The sequence below is a fragment of the Arctopsyche grandis genome, chromosome 1 (assembly GCF_051622035.1).
Source record: "Arctopsyche grandis isolate Sample6627 chromosome 1, ASM5162203v2, whole genome shotgun sequence".
Taxonomy (NCBI): domain Eukaryota; kingdom Metazoa; phylum Arthropoda; class Insecta; order Trichoptera; family Hydropsychidae; genus Arctopsyche; species Arctopsyche grandis.
The window spans coordinates 5,203,407-5,228,323 of NC_135355.1; the positions used below are offsets into that span (position 1 = coordinate 5,203,407).

Genomic DNA, 24,917 nt, shown 5'->3' on the forward strand with positions numbered 1-24,917 from the left:
TTCCTGCGAGGTGCGAAGAGACACCTCTGTGAGGGACAGTACATATAAGTTAATTATAAATTTTAGAGTTAAGTATAATAATTAAGATATATTTTTAAATTAGCTTGATAGCTAAAATACATATAAATAAAATAATAATAAAAAGCATTAAAAAATCAAAAAAATATTACTGCGAACCTAACTGTTATAGAGCAATATTAGAGTATGCTGATTCTTAAAGGGCGAGATGTTTCTCGAATTTAAAATATAATGGCTCAATTGTTAGGAATTAAGACATATTTCAAATGTACCTTTAGAGGAATAAAAGCCTTTAAACTACCTATGTATATAGTAACGAAATAAATTCAAGTGATAATTATATGGGTGTACATATGTATAAGTAGTTAAGTAGATAGGTGTGCGAACTTAACTGTAAGGAGTATTGTTGTGCAATGAGTGATGTGTTTTAGCACTAAATCACTAATAACCATACTAACACACTCGTAAAGAGTCTCGGTGATTACAACAAAATGTCTATACCCTTCAGGTATAACACACAGATTACCTAAACACAATCTGCTTTAGATCGTCGACTTTAGACAGTCTTTAATTAATATTGTGTATTAGATGTATTATGAGCATTTATAAGAATTGTAAATAGGTTTTTGAGCTCTTTTTCCTATTATGCTGTACATTAACATTAGCATAATATAATATTATGATTACTAACAAAATTAAATTAAAATTGTAAAATAGAAAATGATCAGTAGATCGGTAGCTATTAAAATAGATATAAGATGTATTGTGAACATAATTTAGTTATAATAAAAAGTTTTTAAAAATCAAATTGTACGTAGGGTGACCACGGTTTGTAGCAGGCGATTTAGGGTGGGCGATTCGAGCGGGGGTGTCGAGATAGAATCATCGGTGAGCAGAGCAGAGTGGAGAGATCAGTCGTTGTGCAGCCGCTGCAGAAGGAGCACGCGCACCGGAACATGGTTCGGAATACGCGCCACTTCCGCCCCGGCACCCGCTACTTCCGGTCTAGTAGACCCCTGCAATGACACCGAGTGCCGCAGCCCACTGAAGCCGCCGCATCCTCGACTTCGCCCCTTCGAACGAAACCAACACCCCTCCACTTTCGGCCACTTCTACTTCTGCTTCTACCCTCGAAAGCAGCATTTGCTGAAACACATCACTCATTGCACAACAATACTCCTTACAGTTAAGTTCGCACACCTATCTACTCAACTACTTATACATATGTACACCCATATAATTATCACTTGAATTTATTTCGCTACTATATACATAGGTAGTTTAAAGGCGTTTATTCTTCTAAAGGTACATTTAAAATATGTCTTAATTCCTAACAATTGAGCCATTATATTTTAAATACGAGAAACATCTCGCCCTTTAAGAATCAGCATACTCTAATATTGCTCTATAACAGTTGATTTTTTAATGCTTTTTATTATTATTTTATTTATATATATTTTAGCTATCAAGCTAATTTAAAAATACATCTTAATTATTATACTTAACTCTAAAATTTATAGTTAACTTATATGTACTGTCCCTCACAGAGGTGTCTCTTCGCACCTCGCAGGAATGCATCCATGTTTTTAGCAGACCTGATGCACTCAGGGAGGGCATTATACATGAGCACACCCCTGTGAAAAACACCCCCAGCCGTCTTATTCTTTCTTACTCTACTTACAACTAGTTTATCTCTATTCCTTATTATATAATTATCAAAATACTTAGGTAATAAATTATGATCTAACTTATAAACAAAAGACAATTACTTATATATATTTTAATAGCTACTGATCTATTGATAATTTTCTATTTTACAATTTAATTTAATTTGGTTAGTAATCATAGTATTATATTATTCTAATGTTAATGTATGTACAGTATAATAGGAAAAAGAGCTCAAAAACCTATTTACAATTCTTATAAATGCCCATAATACATCTAATACATAATATTAATTAAAGACTGTCTAAAGTCGATGACCTAAAGCAGATTGTGTTTAGGTAATCTGTGTGTTATACCTGAAGGGTATAGACATTTTGTTGTAATCACCGAGACTCTTCACAAGTGTGTTAGTATGGTTATTAGTGATTCTGTCATAGAATCTACTGGTTAGTTTGTTAGTAATGTCTGTAACAAAGGGAATATTATAAATGGCATGCAGTTTTTTCAAGTTAGTATATATGGGTGTATTATGGAGTATGCTTCAGTCATATTACCAAACTCATATAGATCATTTAGAGAAAATTCAGAAGCGTTTTCTGCGCCATTTATCACATACGACTGGTCTTGTAAGATTATTACCAACTTATAATGACAGACTCTCTTTTTTCAAGATCGTAAGTTTGTCTCAGCGCAGAATTTCTTCATTTAGAGAAACATCTCGCCCTTTAAGAATCCGCATACTCTAATATTGCTCTGTAGCAGTTCGGTTCGCAGTAATATGGAGTATGCTTCAGTTATATTACCAAACTCATATAGATCATTTAGAGACAATTCAGAAGCGTTTTCTGCGCCATTTATCCCATAAGACTGGTCTTGTAAGATTGCTGCCAACTTATAATGACAGAAACTCTTTTTTCAAGATCGCAAGTTTGTCTCAGCGCAGATTTCTGATTTGTTACTTTTATACAATGATATCCTTAACACATCTTTTTAAACGAATTTAATTTCAACGTTAGTGCCCGATTCACCAGATTTAGAAATCTCTTCTATCCACCAATTTGTCATAACAACACTACTTTAAATAGTGCAATCGCACGTATATGCAGTCTTTACGATGGTATGGGTGATTGTCCCGACGTTTTTGCTGACTCTTTCAGTACTTTTAGGGCTAATAAGATGAAGAAGCAAATCTGTGGTTCATTTGCTTCTTCACCTTCATTGTCATTCATTGTTTATTAATTTTAATATGTTTTTGTAATTTTTCTTTTTTGTTTTCTTATATTACCATGTGGTGCTCACTCTACTTGGAATATTATATTTTCATTTATATTTTTGTCTCGCTGTAGTTTTTTCTTTTTTATATTTTATTCTGTATATATTTAAATAAGACATTAAATATATATTTTTTCGCGTTTAACAATATTTAAATATAATATTTGCCTGCAATACTTTTATTTTGCTTTTCCGAGATTCTGGACATATCGAATTAAAAGAAGTGATAATAATTTGTTAATTTAGTCAGACGGAAATAGTGTTTTTGGAACTTGGACTTTCAAGCATATACTAGTTGTTTCACCCGGCTTCGCTCAGTATTTGTAACATAAACAGCTTAAACATTCATTTGTTTTTTTATTAAATTTATTTAAAAAAAATTATATTCAACCATATCGAATCGTCGTCATAGAAACTTTGATTTGTTTTTCGATTATCAACAAACCTTACATACAAAGTCTCTTTTCAAATCATATATTAGATTCCAATGAAAATCGTCAATATATTAGTTTCATAAGTTCGTGCCCGTTAACTGCTTAGAAACGCTTAGCATTATCTATGAAAATCGGGTATGAACTTATGCAATCATACAATATATACATATTTTAATGTTTCATGTTTATTATAAGAAAAAAACTATTATTACAAGCTTTTTATTTAGTTTTATAACATCTAACATCCTTATATTGTAAGAACAATGATTTAATTTTCAATTTGACTATAAATAACGACTTATTCAGTATATCGAACTATTTAAGTTGCCCTGAAAAAAGTTATTCGACAAGAGTTTTCATATTTTTCCATTAAATTTATAGACATTTCAGTTCTAATCCAATGTTTTTTCCTTGACTATCATCATTATTATTATAATAGTGCGATTAATTTTGTTTCACAATTATTTTAACTCACTAATTTTAAGAACAACTAATTTATTCTATAAATCCATCAACAATTGCATCACGTCTAAAGTTCTTCTTTTATATTTATTACTATAGTTTTTAAAATAATTCTTCCATTCAAACTTTTCTTTGTCGATATGCGAGGAAATTTTCCGACGTTTTTAATTGAATTTTCGTAAAAGTATGTCAAAGTGAATAAAGCAATAAATTATCATGACTTTCTGATACATTTCGTAGACTCTAATGAACCTTATGTATGTTATGTAATTCAAAGGCAAATCTCAAATTGTGTCATCGTTACTCGTTTTGGACCACATTTTAGATTCATAAATTATACTTATTACAAATAATTATTAATGAATTGCACAATTTTGTATAAGACGTTGAGCATTTCATTATAAAACATAAAAGGTATGCACTTTTTGCTGTCAAAAGCATCAAATCGATTCTGTTCAATATACATACATATCAATTTTTTTTATTATTATAATACAATCCCACCAATTGTGAGTCAAAGTCGTACAAAAATTATGCTAATTCAATCGACGAAAACTTCGTCGCATTTTGCAACAAATTTCACCAAAAAAAAAAAAAGGAAAATCTTCAACGGCTATTGAAACTTTGAACTGGTTACGTTCGTTGCTAAACGATTTCGCCAATTTCATTGCCAAATGATTCAGCAAAGAAACGAATATCGGCGGCATTGAATACAATATCTTTAATTACATCACATGTGATTCGTTAAAACGCAAATAGATAATTTACCGTGGGCTCCGAACACCTACCGAAACCTACATAGGACGCCCACAGACCACGAAGGACTTTCAACACATTCTTTATTAACTTGCCAGCATTTTATCGATTCACAATAACTATTGAGTAACGACCAATTATGCATACGTGATTCACAAACAGGGAGACTTCAATTTTTTCTCATTCCCCCGTACTTTTTATCGCATTCAACACACTTCCTATTACGATTCATCATTTCCATGGCTAATAAACCGGACATGTAAACACTCCGAGCATATAATCAGTTTTTTCAGTATTCATATACAATACATATGCAAACAATATGACATGTTTTTCCCACCCTATATATTATGCATGTTCATATCACGCACCATGTGTAAGCATATATACACTGTTTCTACAATAAATAACCTCGTTTGGTAGTTCATGTTTACATTTTTTTCGTGTTTATATGTAGATATAAAAGGCACAGCCCTTGAATATGAATGAAAATCGTAGTACGTGAGCGTCAGGGTTATATTGATTCGGTTTCGAAATTCGTTCATGACTTTAAACTGGGCATTTCCATTCAGAATCTTTGGTAGATATGTAAATCTCTCGTAGGGCTTTTGACTTTTATCACAACTAAAAGGCTCTATGAATTTTTCTACATATTTTGTTCTTCGTTATAGAATTGTTTTAAAAAAAAATACATATCGCATATATAACCAATTAGCTGCTACTCAACAAGAATATTTGATCTTGAAATGTGCGCCAGCAGTTTTTAAACTAGTTGAACGTGGAATCCCGAGATAACCAAATCATCCTTTTTATTTAATTTGGAAACAAGTCTTTAAAATAACGGTGCTTTTAAAACCATTTTTAAACGGTAAATTTGTACGTTTTGGAAGAGAAATCGACGCGACTCGCCCGTGAGACGCTGGCATATAAGCAAATCAATGTGCAACTCACGGCTGAGTCGTTGGCGTAAATAGAGCTAAATAGCAAACTAGAAGCTTACTTGTGCAGTTATGATCTTGTTTTCAAGTTCTATCAAAGCACAGAATAACTATTGTTGCGTAGGGGTGGGTGGAGGATCCAAGTAAAAGGCCAACAGTAGTTTCACAGCATTTATTGATGATTAAGGAGATACACGCACTGGCAGTGCTCAGTCCAGAATGACCTGATATCGCCTACGTACCGCCTTATAAAGGGTAGATCTCTCAGGACGTCTAATCTGTTTACCTGTTGTATAGTCACGTATTCGGATATGTATTCCCACGACATTGGGTCTCCCCGTACCGATACTGAGAAAGGACTAATAACGGTCATTGTTTAGCCTAAATGCACTTAGAGTACAGATATAATCCTGGAAGTAAGTGCAAGCACTTAGTTAATCCGATAACAGATATCCGTTGGTCTAAGTGCAAGCACTTAGTTAATCCGTTAACAGATAACCCTTGAACGGTCACATAGTCTCTGGGATTCTATTCGCTTAATCCGCGGCGTACGTAACACTATTAACAAATTAATGTCCTTTTGTCAATATATTTAATTGTATGTACATATAAACGTTTTAAATTTTAATTTCTAATCACGTTACGTTCCAAAACTATGCATATGAAAAAGCATTATGAAAAATTATCATTTTTATATTTCATATACCTGATTAATTACAATTTTTGAGACTTTTCTTTAAACATCTAAACAAAAAGAATATAATTTTCGGCTATTCGATCAATTAACAAAAAAATTTTGATGTCAAAAAAAATTCGCAACGACTCACAAATTACTAGAGACTCGTCTATTACCTCCATATATGTACATATAGTATGTCAACATTTTACGTTCTATTCATATTAGCACAGCACGTACCGGCAATTGCGCGTAACCAATACTACGAAACGTATTCTTTGGTAAATAAGTGACGGCAGTAGCCCACAAAATCTATTCATACTATACAGCAGTACATGTCAACGTTACTGTGAAAATATTCACGTCATAATAGCGAGTGCACGCGTACTATTGAAAGTGCTATTAAAAGTACTATTGTGACAATATTGACTCGACGCAATATACCTATATGTATAATATGGTTAGAAACTGTCGTTCACGTGAGCTTCTGTGCTGTGCTGTAGCCGTGAACTGGTACATGGTATAAATACACCTTTATAGTCGAACCAATGTACATGCTATCGCATTCACCCCCCACTCGATCCGTAATGGCCAATTACATTTCGTTTCAATTTCCCATTGCATTTTGGTCAAGAAATACAACATTGTTCTTACGTATAGCAATCGGAAGAATTTGACTTTTATATTTTGTTAGTTTTGAGTTCGATTTTCGTATTTTAATAAAATTTTAATATAAAATACTTAAGTTGTTGATATTATTAATTTATTTATGGAATACGTATATATTTTATATTAATGGAAATTTACATTTTTAAACGATAAAAGTCAACGTCATGTTATGGTAAGCAAAAAGACCTTGCACTGAATTATATTGTAATATTCTATAGTTAAATAAGAAATAATTTAAATAATTTATTTAAAGTCCTTAAAATGTTACACGAATGTAGCAGTACCTTTCGCGCCATCGATTCTCATATACGATTTAAACAATAGTTCGTGCATTTTATTCAGCAAACAATGCAACCTTCAACGGAAAAATTTCTAATTTTTCTGTCGAATTATGCGCTGCGATTGTAAATTAATTTAATCTTTGTTGATTTTTTACAGATTCTTGAATTCGAACCGCTTCCTGCTTCTTCGCTCCGCTGCTCCTGAAGAATATATTGGAAACTATCGCCATGATTCGACACACGGTCTTCATAGCCTTAATAGTGAGTGCGAACTTCATATATTATATATTCATATACAATTTAATATCGCCAAAGTGTAAGGTCACGTTTAACGAAGCACGCTCTGAACAAACTTTCCTTTGACGCGTGACAAGCGTAACAAGCGACGAAAGCAATGTAATATACATGTACGTATGTACATATGTACACAGGTATGCACTTCTAAGAGTAATTAAACAAGTAGACTGCAATGGTCGAACCTATCCATTGCAAGATAGGAAATTAAAGTGTTGCAAAAATGTCGGTGTCGTTAATGCAACATCGGCAACGAGTTGCGCTCGTTTACTTACAAAGCGTACTGTTTGCTTTTCAACAATGGACTTTTCTCCGTGTCGAATTATCGTAAAACTGGAAATTTTGCAGACTGCATTCTTGATGTTACGTAAATTCGTTTAAAAGTGTAATCAGTCACCGGACTGCTCGACGATTTGAAAGATCAAAATATTTTGATATGATCGAAATTTCCCTTGGCGTGCAAAATTTAACCTACATTTGGTTGTAATCGCTGTCACAGTGTGGCCGTTTTGCAAAAAACTGTTAAAATATCATCGTTTTATAATGTTGAATGTTTATACTTTAAATAATTGTCAGTATAATTTTATTTGGGCGTGTCGAAAATCCGTTACAATTAATCAAACTTGTGACTCGCGATATGCAACGAAATAGATTTGTACTTGGTGCGTTTGTGACTTCCCATGTTGGAGGTCAATTGTGGTCTAATCAAAATCATTATCCATATATTTTTTAATTAAATATTACTTTAAAAGGTATGCTCTAATATATTTCATTAAAATTTTTCCAAAAATATTATTACTTTAGTAGAAATTTTGATTAGAATATCTTCTCCGTAGTTTGATATTTTTTTGTAAAAATTAAAAATTTCACGAAAGTTTTTTAAGTAGATTTTCCCTCGACTTCGCCACAATTTTATTCAATTATTAAAGTTGAACTATTCAACTATAAGAAACCAAAAAATATTCATTTTCACGTTAAACAAGCAACTTTATTTTGTCAATTGCTATACCGATAATCAAATTTTGACTTTTTTTTGTTTCAAATTTTGATCATCATTACTAAAGCCCGGACCCTGAGGGGGCTGTTTATTGTTCAAATGTTGTAAATGCATTGTGAAAGGTTTGCCGAACCTTTTTTACAAAGGATTTACAACAATTGAACAATAAACGGCACGCTTCCGGTCCTACCTCTAATCATTACACGTATGATAATTAAATATATGTCAGTTGTACTGTTTTGCAATACAAAATGCACTCTTAGAAAGTAGTGGATTAAATTTTAATTGGTGGATTTTAAAAAGTAAAGAATCTTATTTATTTATATGAGTATGAAAAACCACGTCCGATATTCCAATGATTTAGAATCAAAATTTATTATTACTATATCTATGGATTAATAATGTATATTGAAAATGAGAAAAAAATTAAAATTCAATTCTGCGTGGAAGTATACTACTTCTTCCGGTACATGGCTTTGTATTAAAATCTCACAATATTATGTATGTACTATAATTTTTGAGATACAGCATTGTTAAAACAAAATGACTAGGCATATCTGCAAATGTCCACTCTTTGCGCTGTCATCATAAAATAACCTTTATATTTACTTCTTATTAAATCTTCATTAACTAAAGTTGATTTTGATTTTTAAATGCTTTTTATTATTACGAAATTATGTTCACAATACATCTTATATCTATTTTAATAGCTACTGATCTACTGATCATTTTCTATTTTACAATTTTAATTTAATTTGGTTAGTAATCACAGTATTATATTATTCTAATGTTAATCTAAAGCATAATAGGAAAAAGAGCTCAAAAACCTATTTACAATCCTTAACTAAAGTTGATCCAGACATGCCGTACGTCGATATTTTACGATCGATACAGTTTTTATTTTATTATCACATTAACATATTCCGAAAAGTGATTAAAATCTTCAGATGGATCCGCCATTTAATATTAAATAAAAAATTTCAGAATATTATTCAGTTTTGAATCATTCAATTTAAAGAAAGACAAAAATTTCTTAAGTATATCTAGATGTTATATTAATCATTACCAAATTTTTACAATGCTTTTCATTGTTCATAAATTATGTTCACAATACATCTTAGGTCTATTCTTATATGTAGCTACTAGTCCAGTGATCTTTATCTATTTTTGTCTTGTTGGTTTATATGGTATCATCTTATTTTGATGCTAATGTATACAGCATAGTAGGAAAAAAATATGATAACCTATTTACATTATTATATTTACCTAAAATATCTTTAAAGTCAACGATCTAAAGCAAACTGTGATTAGATAATCTGTGTTTATAACTGAAACGTGTATTATATTACTTTGATTTTTAAATGCTTTTTATTATTACGAAATTATGTTCACAATACATCTTATATCTATTTTAATAGCTACTGATCTACTGATCATTTTCTATTTTACAATTTAATTTAATGTGGTTAGTAATCACAGTATTATATTATTCTAATGTTAATCTAAATCATAATAGGAAAAAGAGCTCAAAAACCTATTTACAATCCTTATAAATGTTCATAATACATCTAATACATAATAAAATTTATTATTTGAAATTTATCCATTGTATGGTAACCGAATACTTCTGAAGCGGAACAAATTCAAAAAATACCTACTTCAATTATTATTGCCAATTTGATTTTAACTGAAAATTGTTGCCATTTCAGTTGTTCTGAACTATCAATTATGAAATGTTTATATTCTATGTGAATTAACAAACAAAACCTTTAATGATTAGGTAATTCCACAATATAGAAAAATTATCTGATTTTTTACTTTATTTTGTATGTTTTTTGAAAGCCTGAACAATTACAAAAAAAAAATCTAAATCAATTAGTTCAAAATAAGAATGATTATCTGATTTTAACTAAAGGACTTTTTCATTTCCAATCATACTTTTTGATAGTCATATTATCTAATCAAACGCTGCGTTATTGAAAATGTTTTGTTAAACTTTCAGTCTCTGATTAATAATAATAATAAAAAAATATCAAAGTATAGTCAAACGAACTTGAAATGTCTTCAACGTCCGCATAGAAAAGGTTAATAAAACGCAACAATGTGTCGTAAAGTTGAGTGTTGAACTTGCGTCTTTAGATCTGAGCACAAAGCATGCCGGTAGCGTAAGTATTCAACGCGTGTTAATGAACTTACCGAAACTCTATTATTATTATATTATATATTTGTCTATTGCCGCCATTTTTCACACACTTTCATTTTCGACGGCTAAGCATACATTTTTAATAATAGTAACGAGTTGAAAATTCGCAATGCTTGTGCGACACGAAGCACGTCTTCGTTTTCCGGAAGAAATGATGCGCCATTCGTGTGCATTATGCGTTTTGAATGGATATTTAAACGTTGCCAAAAATATCATATACCAATTGCAATTTTCAATGAAAAACTTTCCAATTTTACAGTCATGCGATGAGCATGCTATTGACAAGCGTTCTATATAGAAAAATCAAATAAAAAATCATTCAAATTGCATGAAAAGACACACGAGTCCAATAGTCAAAAATATCAATATGTATATCTACCATTATTTTGTACGTTTGCGATTTCCAATATTTGGCAATACGCTTCATATCAACATTCATAAAAAGGCGTGATTCAATAATTTATCGAGTGCTAGAAAGTGATTCACACGTCGATATGCGATTATGCGAATTTTCCACAAAATTATTAAGAAATAATGACTTTCACTCATCTTGAAAAACTCGATCCTTCAGTGTTGCTTTTACAATTCGGTAATCTTTTAGCGTACGTTCAAATATACATATACATACATATAGAGTGATTAAAACCGTTGACCGCAATATCAGGAAACTGTTATCGATAACATTGTCCTTCGTAACAGGGTCATGAGATAATGTACAGCATCTCTCATTACAGAAGCGATTACATGTATTCATATCACACCGCAGAATTCCAATTAAAATTAATGCGCACTTATAAACAATATAAATGAATTTGTAGTAAACAAATAAAACTATCGGCTATGCTGTGGGTTTTACCACTTTTTTAATCAAGAACAGAGTGGGTTCCATGAAGGAACATTTGGCAAAATTTGTATATAATGACCGATTGGAAAATCCAACTTATTGCGGTCTTCCTGTAAACGATATTCGCAACTGTTTGAGTCACAACTCTCCACATAACGATCGATTTATAAACCACGTACGCTTTAATTGATCAGAAAATGTCAACCATTTATATAGAGCATAGTTTAGTCAATGATTATTATGATAAACCTTCACCAAAATGTTGCAAATTCAATATTTAAATTTATGGCATATTATATTATAAGATTTTCACTAATGATATATACATATGTAGATACGTTATTTATTATTGTAGTAAGAGTAGTTAGATATATTGTAAAGACAAAAACATTATCTCAACATATGAGTCATTCAAAAAAAGTCTCTCAAATTATATTCCATTCCTGCTTATCTTCTACAAATTATACATGACTACTGAATATCTTCTAACTTATTATAAACAATTCCAACACTTCTATTGTATAAACCTAGCCAAGTATGCGTAATTCTTTAACACTTAAACCACTATTATGATCATGCTTATCGTCCGTATACTCGTCATATTTTGAGGATATGTACATCTGTTCGCATTTTGATCATCAACTCATTCAATCTCCATTATATTTTATCTTCTATTCGTCGCAATTTGATCTTTATAATAGTTATAATTTTTCAAACTCATCAATTGACAGAAAAATAATCTGTGGATTTATTTTCCTTCTTTTGAATTGTCGGAAAGTTTCAGTCAGTAATATCATAAATACCAGTCGTGGGCCATTCCGTTGTCTGTTTGGGCTTATAAGGATAAAATTCGCGATGATGCAACAAGACATCGAATCCCTGTCATCAGTTAGTTGATGATCACTGGCCCCGAATGGTCATCGAGTGAAAGTTGAAGCCCCCAAGCCAGCAATTCCCAACCGGTTCCGGTAAAAATGTCTCACATTCAGACCCAGACGTACATAAACATATCCACACCGAGAGTACACACTCCAGTTAATTATTATTTTAAACGTCAACAGAGTCACAAGTTTAACAACCTCGTCTTTGATTTTCGGCCGTGGTCGTTGACTATCTTACATAGTGTCGGCTTCGATCTTCTGTGACGGTGACCTTAAAAAAATTGATGAAATCATTAAAAATCACCGACCGTTCAAAATTTGTACCAAGGCACTACAAAAAAGTACAAAGGTATCGCTTAGAACACTCCTCTAATATGAAATCAATATTAACACAGTAGTAAATCATCGTTTGCGAAAAGTTAAGGCTACCGAATTCGTGACTTCTTCGACCTCAAATGCGGTTAACCTTTAACGTTAACTTGTGCCCAAAAACCCTACCCTTTCTCTGTTTCTGGATCAATTCCACACCGTATAAATACCTACATACATAAATATGTATGTAAATAATATATTAGAACGCACATTCATTTCGATACTTTCTCGTTTCTATTGACGTTTACTTTCAATATGACATGTCATAGATATGTAACATTTCACCCGGTAAATAAACGACGTTTATCGAAATTAATCTCCGCGTTGTGTCATAACCGTAGTAAGATTTCATGGCTTTCTATGGGTGTCGGCTTTTTTGCGGATTATCTCTCGATTTTGTATAATTTTTGACCCACTTCTGATGGTATATATACTTACACATTATAGATAATGGAGCAACACGGTGTTTCGCAATTTAAATATTGCACTGACCAACGCCTACTCGTGACCGAGTCGGATCTACCGAGTTCACTTTCATTATCTTCAACGCAACTTTATCCAATATAAACGTATCCTATTGGAAAAATACAGTAAAATACACCATTTTCGCAATCGCCATAATGCGTATTATTTATTGACTAAAGCAAACAATGCCTATTACAATTATTGCTTCCTGGTTTTTGAATTGGGTATTATAATTTATGTGTAAGACATAAAACAATCTATAACGATTTCAAATAAGACTTTATAACATTGCATAAAATGGTATACATAAACATACAACTACTTTTGTGAAGGTTTTCGGATTTCGCGCTAGCCTACCCGTTGAGGTCTAAAAATATGTACATCAGATTATTTTTTTTATATATTTTACTTGTTCGTTGAAATCTTCGTTAAGAGGGCTGTACACTCGAAACCTTAATTTTGTTACCGTTCCTTTCTTCGATATATATATATTGAGTGTATGTATATATTGAGTGAATGCGACAATATATATCAATTTATATATTGAGTGAATGCGACAGTTGCGCTTCGACCAGATAAAACGTATTTTAAATTGAATAAATCGAGGTTTCGTATTCTCCTATTTTCTCCTCCAAAACTGGACCAACTTTTAAAAAAAATTCATCATCGGTATGAGAAAGATTCTTTCTGTGCATCTATCGGCGTATTTTTTTTTAAATCGACCGTTAAATAAGCTCGCTGCACTCGTTTCGTGGGTGTAAAAAAGAGGCGATTTTATAGATGTTTGGCGGCTTCTAGTTCCTATAAAAAAGAATTAATCAAAAAAATAAAACGATAGATGCACTCCAATGGTGGATATCCATAGCATATTAAAAAATAATTTCTCTAGTGCCATAATTGAGGAAGGGAGAAGTATAGTACGTTTGTATGGACAAGGCGCTGCGGTCCAGCCCTCTTAATATCGCTTTTAATAATGTATTGAATGAACTTTTTTATATGAATGCGCATATTATAAGCATGCAGACATTACAAGGTAGAAATTAACGGTTGAATCTTGACATAATATGTATTATTTCATAACATTTGAATCTGTTCTATATGTACTATACTATTGAATGAAAGGTTGTTACAAATATTCGCGTAATTCAAAGGCGGATTTGGACTAGATCATTGTTTGATGACAATGTGAAACTTGTAATCGTAAAAAATTAAAGATTTTAATCGCTTTTCTGGAGCCGAGCGTGATGCTCGATTTGCTGCAAGTGTTGCAACGGATTTTGCACGATCTCGACTTGAAAGATCATTAGTCTTTAGCTCGTAATGTGTACAAATCTATATATAATTTTACGAGTCCCCAAGCCGAAAAAAATGTGACAGTTTTTACTAAATGAAGTCAAGGCTTCCATCTTATTGTCGTGTCGCTTAAATGTCTTTTAAAATGTTTGTATTTTCTTTGTAAAAACGGACGCGTGCGGCCGCCTACTCGACGTTGACCTTCTTCTGCCTATTTCACTGTAAAAATGGTAATTTTTCTCGTATTTATACTTTGAAATTACATTTTCATGCCTTTGTGTACTTAAAAAGTGCCATTTTAACAACCGTATTTTTTCCACATAATTCATAAGCAGCGTCGAGCTTTTTTGCGAACGTTTATTTTATACATTATGTATGTTGAAACGTCAAGCGTTTGATTATTTTCCCATACTTAACGGAAAACATACGGCAATAAAACAATTTGTATTTTAACGCATACAATATATATACTAATGTATTGCTGACGTAAGCCGTATTCATAAAACATATAATTTTGGCTAAATTTTGCATTTAAAACACACTTTATTGATGGCACTGACCGACCTTGTTTCATTGAGGGTACCGTACGAGTTTACGCTCTTAAAGTCAATGTCTTATTAACAATCGGTGCTTCCTAGTTCACAGATATTTCTAAACAAACGGCATTGTTTGTTATAAAACACCACCAACATATCATTTTGAGGCTGCAACGACAAAAATTAATATTTCCGGATATTCACATTATCCAAATCCATCACTTTTAAACAGTCAAACGATTAAAATATGAACGTTAATTAGTTTCATTAATATATGAATTTTAAATTGAAAAAGTTGTAAATCAAATGACGCAATGATAATATTCATGTATATATCTCAGTCATAGTGGATTAGTTGTCTTTCTTTCGAATATATTCCGATACAATAGCCATGGACCAAATTATAAATTTTAATACATAAAAGTGAAGGTATAATGCTTTAGGCAAAACGTGAGTTTTTTGTTCCAAATTTGATAAAACTAATAGATATATTATAAAATATAACAATCATCTCATGATATTCATATAAAAAATCGACATTCATTCACTGATCTATAAACTACAACGCATTTACAACTACATACATATATTGATAAGAACTGGAATTATTCCTACTTACAATCTGCATACATCATAAAAATACGCTTATTGTATAATTTCATACAACATATATTTTTTTGTATCGACATATTATATTACACTTGTCACATTCGATGCAAAAACTCCAGGCCAATGCACTTGTGCCGGAAAAAGATCAAATTATAACACTCTGATACGATAGTAATAATCGGCACTTTCATCGTTGAATAACATAACACTAATCGAATTTCACGTGTGCTCAACAATAATTTCTCTCCATTTCGACAAGACAAATTCACACAAGTACAAAATTAAATAACTCAAGAGCAATCTTATGTACATCTTCAACGTCAAATTTCGTCTCGTTATATAACAACAAACGCCAACGCATCAGGAAAAATGATACTTTTTGATCATTGCATTCTCATTTTGTCTTGTTTTGACATAAAATAAATAAACGCCGATTTCAAATGGCACAATAAATTCGGATAGAATTCGCATCTATGTCACATATGTGGGTTTTATAGTCACGTAAGCGTGAAAAATTGATTTCACGCGTCAAAATCAGATCGTTCCATATCAAAATATGCTATGCATTAAGCGATAACGCTTAAATTATTACATATTCAAGTTCACCTTGATTGACTTAATTTTTGCAATAGTGTTTTGCAATTTGAATACGCGATTTTGTTGACTTTTTTTTGTTGATGCTTCTGTCAAAGTCACCTTTTTTGCTCGTGGGCGAAATTTGCTTAACATATTTAAAACCGATAAGGAAACAACGACAATTTTCAACATTATAGATGTGTCCACATTATAAAACTAATTTTGCTATTACAAAAGTTTTATTTTCTTTTTTAGAACCAAACATACATCTGTCTTGAATGATTTTAATGAGAAACTTCAGTATTGAATATATGTACATATTACAATATATGTAGATAAAAAACGTTCCTTTCGTTCTTAATATTATAAAACGTAATATCATTAGCAGAAGTATTGTAGTATTATTATTTTTTATCGATACTGCTGTTTATATAACGAGATCAATTTAAGTGATTCAATTGGCGTTGTAAATAATTTCAATTAAATGTCGTTAGTTCACCAAATTCGCTTTCATAATAGGCCAAATAGCTTGAGTAGTTATCATGAAATGTGGAAATAATTTAAGAAGCACTTTCGCTAAAGGAAAAATGGCGTGTGAAAATCTTGGTCAAAACTTTTGTACAAAAGAAATTGTCTTTTGTGTTCGCCTTGTGTATGTATGTATTCGACAAAATTCTGATTTCTCTAATTATTCCTAGAAAAAAAATCTAAATAGTTGCTTATTAACACTTTTTGTGATTTTAAATATTTTATCTATTTAATTGCACTACGTAATGACACGCCTACTGAAATAAAACTTTAAACGCTAATAACGTTTGACATAAAAACAAATTCAATCCGCTAACATTCATTACCCAACAAAATTCTTTTCCAAAGAAACTACCCATATGACCGTTAATCGAGTCACAAATCATACCAAACTTCATCTCGTTCAAAGGCTACGATTTTCACCTCTAATTACACTGTACCAAAGGTCGAAAATCGTACAATCCATCTGCCTGTACCGTATTGAAACACGCACTTCTCAACCCTCCATATAAGGCTTTACTGTATTAAGAAACAACTCGTGCAATATTACGTGGCGTTACACCATATTGGTCAACGAATGAATATTGGTAGCATAAAATTCGTATAAACCAAGCTTCAAAGTACGTATTCAACGCATACGACCAGATGTAGTATAATTAAACTGTTGTCCGTGTGGAAATGGAAATTATAAAATCGCATACAGATACATGCATGTCCGTACTTAAATACATATTGTCATTCTGCGGCATTGAAGTTGATATAATATTAATAGTTCGATGTTGAATCTTATGTATTTATACGTTCTGACAGCTGTGTGCAATGAATTTACATCAAAAATGCAATTAAATATACATCTAAACCGTCTAAAGATTAAGTCTCTCGTATAATAGGCATTGTATGTGTGTGTGTGTACATAAAAGCGAATTTTTTTTCTCACATCTAGTGAAAGTTGCGTATGCATATCGAACAACTGGACTGTTTGTAAAATAATAACGTTACAGCTATATTAATGATATTTTTAATAACACTTTTAATTGACAGTCGTATTAGAAAAATTTGTCGGGAAAAAATAATCATTCGTAGTTGAAAGTGTTCGAGTTCTAATATTTTTTTGCGATGTTGAAATTGACAATATATTTCGTAATCATTGGTCGAAATTAAATATTTAATTACAACTACACAAAAACGGTTTTTAATTATAATAATTCTTCTATTCGTCGTTTTTATTTTTATTTTTTAAAAATTAAATCGTACTTACAAATCTAAAAATACGAAAAGTAATGGACTTCGCTTCGACACCCCTCAATTCACTTACATATATAAAATTTAAATATTTCTAAACATTAGACTAATAATAAAAAAAATACTCTTAATACATATATTTAAATATAATCCATATGATATAATATAGAATGTCGTCATAGCATTCGCATATGCAATAAACAGTGCAGTTCGCGAACAACCTTAATATCATTATGCATACATTATATCACACATAAAATCTTATCGAATAAAAGTTGAAAGTAGTTAACCGAGAATCAAAATAAAAAGCCTTGACCAATTAATTATTCGATATACTTTTACACACACAAAAACCAATAGTTGCATAATTTGCTCAGTTGATTGCATTTGCAAAAAAAAAGTGCGCGGGCGTACGTGTGTGCTATTTGACAGTGGAATGAATTTCTTTCAACGAAAAGTATTTCAATACCACACATGATACATATAAAGTATTTCATTTTAAGCATAAATGCCAGTTAATTGTAACAATCTTAAATGAGCACTACGCCTACTGTTTATTTTCAAATCCACTACAAGAGTGGGCGACGGCCGTCCAAGAAAACTAAGAAAAAGCGTTGGCGTGTGATAAATTGATCTTATTTTCTTATGTAATTGACCGTCAACTACTTCATTGTCAAATCGTATATATATTATACATATATTTCTAACAAACACCAGAAGAAATCAACTAAATATTAAACAAAACGTACTTGATCGCATTGACGTTTCTACATGCATACATATGGACAATCAAATGTAATCAATTTTTGACTCATTTCAATTATACATATGTATTATACAAAAGCGAATTTTCTTCAATGGCAATATTTACAATGACAATACAATACTCTGTCAAATTTTGAAATGAATCACTCGAACAAAATTGATTCAAAAGTCTTTGAATCGTCAACGAGAATTAATATAAACTATGCTAGATAAATGGTATTTGTTTACTCGGTTGCCATATCAATTATAATCAACATTTGTCCTTGCATTTAAGTGTAAATAAATACATCGTCATATTGTTCCAATAATCAAGAAAACAAATGTATGTATGTTCACAAAGCTGTATATTCTTTTTCCCACTGTACAATCTTTTAACTGTATCTATGTACCTATAGATGAAGTGTTGTGATCATGCAAAAATTCTAACTCGAGTTTTTGACTGATTCGAACTCAGAATCGATCACAGATCACGTTTTCATAGTCTATATAAAAAATGTGTGTGTTTTTGTGTTAGTGTATTTTGGGAACTTTCGAACTGAAATTTATTATCGGTTACTGAAATGCTTATCGATACGACGTCAATTTTTAGCTTGATCGGAAATGGTACCTTTCCTTATAGGTATCCTCTTTTTTTAATGTTTGAATTCAATTATCTCCCAAATCGTGTGCTGAACTGAAACTGAGACTGATATTTTTTTTACATGTAATAGAAATTAAAAATTTTATACCCTTATATTTTTTATATTACATTTACTCTAGAGAATAGAATTTGAGTTTTTTTCAAGATCGTTCAATGTACATATTGAACCGAAATTTCAAAGCTGGAAGTTTTAGCTTAATACAAAGTAACAAATGAAATTTAGTAAAATTCCGTCAACCGAAAGTGGCAGTTTACTCTTGTTCGATTTTTTCTACTATCTTTTTTCGACCCTTTAAATATATGTGCTCTTCATGAAAAAAATCCACTATAATTATTGTATTAATGTGATTAAAATAAAATAAAAATTACTAAATTCAAAAAATAGGAAGTGGGAATATTTCCTCATAGGAAAATCAAAAATTCTGTGACCAAACGATTATTTCTACACTACTGAACGTATCAAACTGAAAATTCATATTTGTATTATTTATTGACTTAATCATATTTGGTAAGGTTTTAGTTAGAATTAATATACCGAAAGTAGTAATATTTTTTATACAATAATTCATTATTTTATTTTGAAATTTTAAATTATTTCTATCTTCTTGATATTTCATGTTTATAATATGTATATAGATGTTAAGTAATAAAACAAAAATGAACAAATTCCGACATCCGGAAGTAGAGCTTTTGTATTGTGTGAGTTTCCCTATATGAGCGCTCAATATTGTATCGAAAATCCTCTCAAAGCCTTCATTAACTTCATTATTGATTTTGTTTTTAATACTTCTTATTTTCCTCGGATACATACATATATAGTCATGGGTTGGTCACATTCGAATTTGTTTTCTTATGATCAAAGTCAAAATTTGGTTGCAATTACGAGTAGACACAAATGTATATTTAGGAAGGATACTCATAGATGTTCAATGATTCATGGTAGGTGTTGAAGTTACGAAATAAATACACTGTGTGCATACAGGTATGTTACTCATCTAATTGTGTATAATTTCGCGTAACACTTGAGGTAATACGTTACAGGCTATTGAAGTAATGAACGACATAATGGTTGTTTGCAACCTTGCGACATGACATTGAAATGAAGCCCGTGAGTAAAAAATGGGTGCGATTCTATGGAATTGTGCAAATGTTACACGCCAAATATTACGCACGAACGATCATTAGGCCTTTCAGCAATACCAAAATCCAACTCTAAGGCAATTTTGCGGTCTGTGGACCATCCATTTTATGAAAAAAAATCGGGAACCCAATATAAAAGCATAATTTTATGAAATTTCATTATTGATCCTTTGATTGTTTGATAAAAAGGATATGTTCATTGTTGATATGGTCACCAAGTAAACAGTTATTACATATATATCGAATATATTATACATATTATAGGTTCTTTTTTTATTTATTTTTTATTGTTACAAATCAATATACACTCGCCATTACAGATTTGCTCCAATGCGACGGGTGTACGTTAACGAAATACAGAATAGATAAACAATCAGAAATCAGAAATACAGTAATACATACATATACAATCATAATATATAGCATATAACAATTAATCAGAAATAATAATCATAGAGACATCTATGGATTATTTTTAGATTTTTTTTTGTATACAATTTTTATACATATAATAAATACGAAATTATAGAAATGTCTATAGAGATATCTATAGATTTCAGATTACTGTGTATAATTATTACAAATTATACACAGACAGATTTTGTGACAACAGGATTAGATCTAATACTAATTTTCAGGAAACGTTTCAGCAATGATCAGATAAAATTGGCAAACTCTGATAGAGAAACGATCGATTTGGAGTCACAAAACCCCCAAATCTAACCAGCAGATGGCGAGGACTCGAACCTTTGACCTCAGTGGTGCTAAATATATACGCTACCACTAAGCCAAACTGCTGGCTATTAATTCTAGCTTACGATTCGAATACTTTGTAAAGATCTTTTTAATGGAGTTGTTACCTCTATTGTTTTATTGCAGTAAGTTATTGTCAGTTTTTACTATAAGAAGGATAGTTTTATTTTCTTTAAATTTACATGTGTATATAGAATGTTTGTTTCAATGTTAGAAAACTTTATTTTTAGATCTAATTCTACATTCCCCTAGTTTTTGATTTTACATATAAAAAGCCTCTTCACACAAGGAAATAAAAAATGGAAATAAATTTTTATTTAAAAGCTCAGCCAAATTTTAATCAAATACAGTTTTTTCTGATATACGTATATATATATTATACCAAAATGAAGTTTCAATAATATGTCATAAAACAGATTAAATCATTACCCCAAACTTTAACCATCAATAACATTTTTTTTTCAAATCGATATCTAATTAAGTTTTTGCTAAAATAAGAACATAGAAAATAGTTTCTGAAAATTAAAACAATCAATACAAATTTTTCTTGATTCAATAGATCCTCCGAAATTGTTTCATGGACCTCAATTTAAGAAACGATGATCTAAGAAATCTGAAAATAATACGAATCATCCAGATGTAATGATAATAATAATTTTTATTCCAGACGACAGGGAGAGTAGTGCATTCCCTATTGATCATATAAACAGTATATAGATTATACAAATAAAAAAATAAATATATAGTTAATTAATCAATTGTCAAATAATTAATGGTGGTCGGTGTAACAGTTTCATCGATCGAATATATCTATACAGTGATGAATGGAAATGAGTAGTCGCGACAGCAAGAATACAAGAATTTTGACAATACAGAGACACGATAATGTAGGGAGGCCGCTCTCGTCCTGAGAATGACCCCCAAGTGAGGCACTTGCCCTTCTGCAATGCGCTTAGTATCCCAAAGAGATCACGGTAGCAGTTATTGTATTGTACTTTTATCCTCTTCATTGTCTCCTGCTTGTATTTCGTCAATAGTTCTCCATTATGATTAACCAACAGCGTGGTCTAGTAGTGAGTATTGAATTATTTCGTGCTTCATGTCACGGGTTCGATTCCCACTAAGAGTCTCGTTGTTGGCCAAACCTTGGTTTGTCGATGTCGAACGTTTCTTATCAGAATTTGCCAATTTTTCTGATTTTCATTGAAACGGTTCCAGTAAAATTGGCTTTTCCTTCCCAATTTTCTGTTGCAAACCTTGAGTTGTTGTTATGTGTCAGGTTTCGCCAGATTTCTCACCATATATGTCACTGTGGTTGTTTATCGAATGTAAAAATTCGTATTGTTATATGAAAAATGTTATTAATCGTATTTATACGATTTTAGTAATATCTGACCATAGATTTTTACGATTTTCCTAGATCAATTGCTGTGACGCATCCAATAAACTGGTAGTTTCTCGCAAATTCGAATTATTATCATGTCGAATTTGATGAATCTTATAAACTCTACCTACACAATGTATTTCTCGCAAATTTTTTGTGTATCAAATTTTTTTGATTGTCCATAGATTTCTCTATTTGCATTCTATGTACTGTTATGTTTGAAAAATTGTTAGTACTTATGTTCACAAATTAATCTATCGATATGTATCGCCTTATTTCTGTCATGGCACATGTATATGATGTATGTAAAAAATACTATAATATAATACCAATAAAATATGATGAGATCAATAGAAAAATCGTTCGGGATTGACTGGTTGACTGTTACTGTTCTATAGCAATAAATAACCCTCAACATTATAATAAATTGTAAATCTCAATAACAAACTACGCATAATCTTCATACGCTTTGATAATATTAATACTAATAGATAAGTATTCAGATCACAGATCAAACAGCTTACACACGTCAGTTCGACTTTAAAAGCGATTACAGATTAACGTCACTTTTTTATAGTATAAAATAATAAAAAAAAACCAAAAGGATACCATACATCCATCCATCCATCCATTGCTATCTTGATTGACGCTTTAGTTTAGATATTCGGAATAGATCGTGATCTGTATCATTGACGCATTTATTTACAATCGTCAGACTGTGCATTTATCTCATAATTTATTCGTAAATATGAGCAATAGAAGGCCGACCCTATAATACTTGTCACATTGTTTTCATGAGAACGTGCTAAGCTTTCTTAATCAATGTGTGTTGTATTGTTAGACGGAACATGTCAAAATATGACTACCGATACGATTGTTTGTACTTAAAAAAATAGCTATTTCTAGACGACAAATTCGTTTAATTTCACTTGACCTTTTTTTAATCGTTTTCAAATGCAATATCAGATAGAAAACATCGATCAACGAGATGCGACTTGAAAATCCAGTGCCTTATATGCATTCGCTTTCGATACGATTTAATAGAAAATCTTCAACACCATTTCGGTCACAACATTATCTGAAATCGTTTCCTTTGACATTTTTATGGGAAACTTTCAATGAAAAACACTTTCCATATACGAAAAACATGCCTGGAATTTCACAAAACAATTTCACTCGCCCTAAAGTAAAATCGTTCCGACAACCAAGACATTTCGATGAAACGCTGTTCAAAAAATTCGAATGTGACCAACCCATTTCTTTATTTATATTATGCATTTGAGGAATATTATATGTATAAAAAATAAAATTCGATAATTACGCACACATACCGGCTATGACAGCATTTTCGATACAAGTTTGAGCGCTAATGTAGGAAATCTCGCACAAGACAAAACAAATTACTTCCGGTTGTCAGATTTTGTTAAATTTTTTTTTATAACTTAAAATTACTATCAATATTATAAACATAAAATATCAAAAAGATAGAAATAATTTGAAAGGTCAAAATAAAATAATGAAATATTGTTAAATAAAATTACTACCTCCGGTGTATACATTCTAACTTAAACCTTACCAACTCTAATTTAGTACGTAAAGAAAACAAATATAAAATTTCTGTTTGATACGTTCAGTAGTGTAGAAAAAATCGTATAGTGATAATTTTTTTATTTATTTAACGTTTTTTGACCAATATGGCATTACAGGAAGAACCTAATGCGCCACAATGGCCTACATACACAATAAAATAATAAAACAAAAATAAAATAAGAGAGGAGAAAACAAAAAATAAAATAAAAAATTAATAAATACAACAAAAAGCAAAAGCAACAAATTAAGATAAAAAAATTTAAAAAAATAATACAGCATTTAACACAATCATAAAAAACATTATAGTAATTTTTGATTTTCTAGGAGGAAAAAATCCCACTTCCAGTTTATTGAATTTAGTGATTTTTATTTTATTTTAATCACATTACTACAAGAATTATAGTTGATTTTTTTCATGAAGAGCACATATGTAGGTCGAAAAAAGATAGTAAACTGCATAGATAGAATAAGAGTAAACTGCCACTTCCGGTTGATGGAACCTTACTAAATTGTATTTATTACTTTGTATTAAGCTAAAGCTTTCAGCTATGAAATTTCAGTTTGATGCGTACATTTGAACGATTTCGGAGAAAAACTCAAAAAACTTCGTTCGTACATTGAACACTTCTCTAGA

General features: G+C 30.9%; 1 protein-coding gene across 2 annotated transcripts in view; it reads left to right on the forward strand.

The window, feature by feature from the left end:
* Positions 1 to 927: 927 nt before the first annotated feature.
* LOC143914148 (uncharacterized) overlaps positions 928 to 24,917 on the forward strand; it is a 33,027-nt gene continuing 9,037 nt past the window's right edge. The window contains exons 1-2 of one of the 2 annotated variants that reach the window (XM_077434241.1): positions 928 to 1,203; positions 7,329 to 7,432. In XM_077434241.1, the coding sequence (XP_077290367.1) occupies positions 7,400 to 7,432 (33 nt within the window). In that variant the 5' untranslated portion in view covers positions 928 to 1,203; positions 7,329 to 7,399. Of the gene's footprint in view, positions 1,204 to 7,254; positions 7,433 to 24,917 lie in introns of those variants that run through there. The other variant, XM_077434247.1, reaches the window with a different exon arrangement.